A 4,243-nucleotide genomic window follows, 5' to 3' on the forward strand; every position below is an offset into this window, starting at 1 on the left:
CACGCACACATGCACGCGCACACACACACACACACACACACACACACACACACACACACACACACACACACACACACACACATACACACACGTATAGTACAGGCGCATACACGTGCAGTGTACTTCGGTGGTGTGCCACGCCTCACGGTGCAGTAACGTGGTGTTGATTGCTCTACACTGATAGCTAAGGTCAGTGTTTGCCTGCAGACAGTGACGCTGCTTTCTGAGATCACGCGCGACTGCAATCGCGTCGAGAGGGTTGGCCCTAGGCTGGTGGCTGCACTCGGTGAAATGCTAGCCCTTGTCGCACGACAGGTAGGCGCCCTCTATGTGTCGAGGCTTCTGCTATAGTTTCTCCACGTATGTCAGTTCAAGCCGTCACTGCGTGAACGTTTAATGATCTCATGATTTTCAATCTTGTTAGTCAATCGACAAAATCGTCAAAATTTTGATCACGTTACATGAGGACCTAATTTTCAAATGTAGTGTGTGTGGTGCAATTGTCTAGGAAGAGGCAGGGAAGGCAGATGAGGAGGAAGAGGAGGAAGGAGAGGAGGGGGAGGGGGAGGAGGAGGCAAATACAAACAATGGTCGTTCAGGATTGAACAACAAGCCACCATGGAATCTTCCTGTTATGACCTTCACTGTGTTCATCAAGGGCTTACAAAACAAGGTTAGTACAGACTAGTGGAACAACAACCATATTACGGTCATACGTCATGAAGCTTCTTTGGCGATTTATTTCACAGAGTTCTTGCTTCACAGTGATGTGTTCTGGGATGCTAAAATACGACTTGAGTTTGGCTGCAGGAGAATGCAACGCTAAGTCACGCCGCTGTGAAGACAATCGAGAATGTGAGTGTGACGGGTGGCGCCACCTGCCGGAAATTTGCTACGAACGAGGTCGCCAAGCTTCTGTGGAACGTGCATTTGAACAGCACCGTTGAAAACCAGCGCTACAGTGCCGTCTTGGTTAGTGAAGCTTTAGCGATTTGCGCGCTACCATGCGCGTATCAGGGCGTGAGAGAGCAGGTGCGTCGCACAGTATACAACTGATCCTATGTTAGAGAAAGCATTTAGTGAAATTTTGCGGTGACAGCTGGAGCTTGGTATTTATAGATAACGGGGCTCTTTGGGTGGCATGCGTCATTTGGTGAATTCGACTTATTTAGTGAGAATAATTGACACTTATATTTGTCACTTGCAAATTGACAATTTGCCTCCTTAGGATACTTTATAGCTGCTGAAACTTGGCCTCGAATAAAGTTCCCTAGTTAGTCATTTGCACTTCACTGCAGTTGACAAATGCCTATAGCTAGCAAATGTCATTTGATACCAGGTTTCATAAGCCGAGAAGTAGCATACGGCGACAAATCTCGTGACAGTGTCAAAGCTCGTGACAGTGTTAAGGCTCGTGACAGTGTCAAGGCATGTGACAGTGTCAAGGCTCGTGACAGTGTCAAGGCTCGTGACAGTGTCAAGGCTCATGACAGTGTCAAGGCTCATGACAGTGTCAAGGCTTGTGACAGTGTCAAGGCTCGTGACAGTGTCAAGGCGTGTGACAGTGTCAAGGCTCGTGACAGTGGACACGACCGTCCGTGTGACAGTGGACACGACCGTCCGCGTGACAGTGCACACGACCATGTTGCAGGCGCTGTGCCGACTTTGTCGCCTCGTACCGCAGCTCTTCCAGAGCATCATAGAGAATGTTGGGATTCGTGAAGCCCTGCAGGCGCTCGACGACGCCGGCCCGAAGAGCCGGCAGCTGCTCGTGACGATGTTTGTGTGCGTGCTGAAGACGAGGCACGCGCAGGCAAGCAGGTTCCTTCAGAGCGGGGTGAGTGGCTGCGCTTGTGTGATACCGGGGCATGGGATAGGTGCGCCGCGATACGCACGCACGCACGTCGTGCGCGCGAATACTTGCACGCGCGTACCCCGGTGAAACATTTGCGCGGAGATGCGTGAGAGCGCAGCGAATGGTAAAGTCTAACTCGCACACGTACCGAACTTAGCCTGTGCTCAATACGTTACGTTGTCTGCATGGATGAATCGCAAGATTCCGAGGTGATAGCAACACTGTGCCTGTGTTTAGAAACCACTTGTCTGAGTGTGAGGTGAGAGCGTGTTGCTATGTCGTAATGGTTTTCGTTGTTACATTTTAAACGTCGTCATGTTGTTACCACTTCAGACAACATGGACATTACCAGCGGTTAGCTTTTGTGCGCTGTGATAGATTGTGGGAGCGGATTTCAGTTCTATATCAATGCTGTGTATGTGTCCTCATAACTCTATAGTGTGTAGGCTACTGAGTTACCTTCCTTCAAAAACTGTGGTGAGTTTTAAGGGAAGGTTTCAGTGTATGTATCGTTGTCGTGTGTGTGTTCTCATTGTCGCATGTGTGCGTGTCGACTGCTTAGCAGTACACATATGTGCTTCGTGTGTAGGAGGAGTACATATCATTGATGTGTGCATGTATTAGTGCGTGTGGACTGCTGAGCGTTTCGTACGTTTACTCCATGAGCAGGAGATGCTTGGGCAGTTTGTGAAGCAGCTGGATAGTGCCACGGTGATGCTGCGCGCAAAGGCTTACCTCGCCATCTGTGCGGCCGTCGACATGCATCGCCCCCTGCTGGCAAAGGTCTGCGAATCCAGGTGCGTGACCTCGAGTGCAGAGTTCACAGGGTTTACAACGTCGTTCACTCCAGTGACTGTGCGGCTGTGTGTCGTATTAACCACAGTGCGCGAAATTAGCGCTATTTTGCCGGCGGCCGCTGGTTAAACCCCCTAAACTGCCGATTCAACCCCCTAAACTGCCGATTCAACCCCCCATATAATCAGTCCACTTGTCCTACTCAAAATTGTGCCTATCTTGCCTTTATATCAACATTATTTACCAATTTCCTGACTAGTTTTTACTTAGTGACTATACTATGAAGTAGATCATGTTCCAGCAATTCCTGTCAAACAAGTAGAACTCCACTGATAGCAATAGTGATAAAATACTGAAATACTACGGTTATGCCCAATAAACACAAAGCTAATACTTTTATTAATAATGGAATAAACTGAACAAAATTAAGGGCCTGTTCAAACTTGCAGTAAGGGCCTGTTCAATTTATCTAAGGGCCTGGTTAAAATTTTGGGTGGGCCTGTTCATATTTTGACTAATTTAATGCCCTGTAACCACCAAGGTGTGGATTCTTGCACATATAGTGGACCTGTCTGCTTGCAGTGATTGACAGGTAGCTCTAGCCATGCAATCTGCAGTGCAATCGTGGCACTCTAAATGTACTGCTTGGTAACGAAGTGCTGCAAGGTCGACAATTTTGCGTGCTCTCGTGGTAAACTCGTACAAAAAGGTCCAACTTTACTGACCTAGCAATAATATCCGAGGTGGGGACGTTGTTATCATACCTAGACAGATAGGTAAATTTGCTGCGCAGTGAAGTGATTCAAAGTTGTGAATTTTGCGTGCACGCGTGGTAAACTCGTACAACTAGGTCTAGGTGGACTGACCAAGCAACAATATCCAAGAGGGGAGTGGTCGTCTCGTATCGACGAGGCGGATAGCTCAGCACTGATAATCGGCTCCGTGATTGTAGGCTGCTGGCGCATGTGGAGAGAGACTGGCGACTGTGCTGCGTAGTGGACACCGGTGACCATCACCTCGACTACCTGCAACGCTGCCTCGACGTGCTAGCATGCAGCCTCGGCAGCTACGTGCCTCTGATACTCGGTAAACACGCTGGGTAGACATCAATGTGGAGTCACTCACCTACCTCCTGCCAAATTACTATCAAACTCCCTGATTTGTTATCAGAAGGATCTAGTCTGTGTTGCTCCGTGGTCGTACTGCTATACGTAACGAAAAAATCGACAAAAATTGAAGGGGTGTTTTTGATGTTTTAAAATCACATTGCGTAGCAGCAGGTAACAATGATACTGAATGTTATTCTAGCAGTTTCTTCGACTTGTGTTGTGTCAGTGACTCACTCAGTGAAATGTTAATAGTAAATGAATGAAAAACGTAAGCCACGGCGAAATTTTCAATGGACCTCGGTCGTGTTTGTTGAATGATTTTTAGATTTCAGACCCAGGTCTAGTTGTAAGCATCAACAGATAACTATTGTTGTCTAGCAGTTCGAGAACCTAGAGTAGAATTATATGTACGTAATATATAATATATAATATAATATAATATATGTACTAATATATAATGATGCAGACGACATACTCGCGACAC

At 47.5% G+C, this 4,243-nt stretch overlaps 1 protein-coding gene across 4 annotated transcripts in view; it reads left to right on the forward strand.

The window, feature by feature from the left end:
• Positions 1–4,243, forward strand: part of LOC106808052 (serine/threonine-protein kinase ULK4-like) — a 23,110-nt gene that overhangs the window by 9,890 nt on the left and 8,977 nt on the right. For 3 of the 4 annotated variants that reach the window (XM_014810607.1, XM_014810609.1, XM_014810608.1), the window contains 7 exons: positions 208–315; positions 509–673; positions 811–972; positions 1,652–1,837; positions 2,525–2,652; positions 3,603–3,736; positions 4,226–4,241. In XM_014810607.1, the coding sequence (XP_014666093.1) occupies positions 208–315; positions 509–673; positions 811–972; positions 1,652–1,837; positions 2,525–2,652; positions 3,603–3,736; positions 4,226–4,241 (899 nt within the window). The remainder of the gene's footprint in view (positions 1–207; positions 316–508; positions 674–810; positions 973–1,651; positions 1,838–2,524; positions 2,653–3,602; positions 3,737–4,225; positions 4,242–4,243) is intronic. The other variant, XM_014810610.1, reaches the window with a different exon arrangement.

The sequence above is a fragment of the Priapulus caudatus genome, unplaced genomic scaffold (assembly GCF_000485595.1).
Source record: "Priapulus caudatus unplaced genomic scaffold, Priapulus_caudatus-5.0.1 Scaffold250, whole genome shotgun sequence".
Taxonomy (NCBI): domain Eukaryota; kingdom Metazoa; phylum Priapulida; class Priapulimorpha; order Priapulimorphida; family Priapulidae; genus Priapulus; species Priapulus caudatus.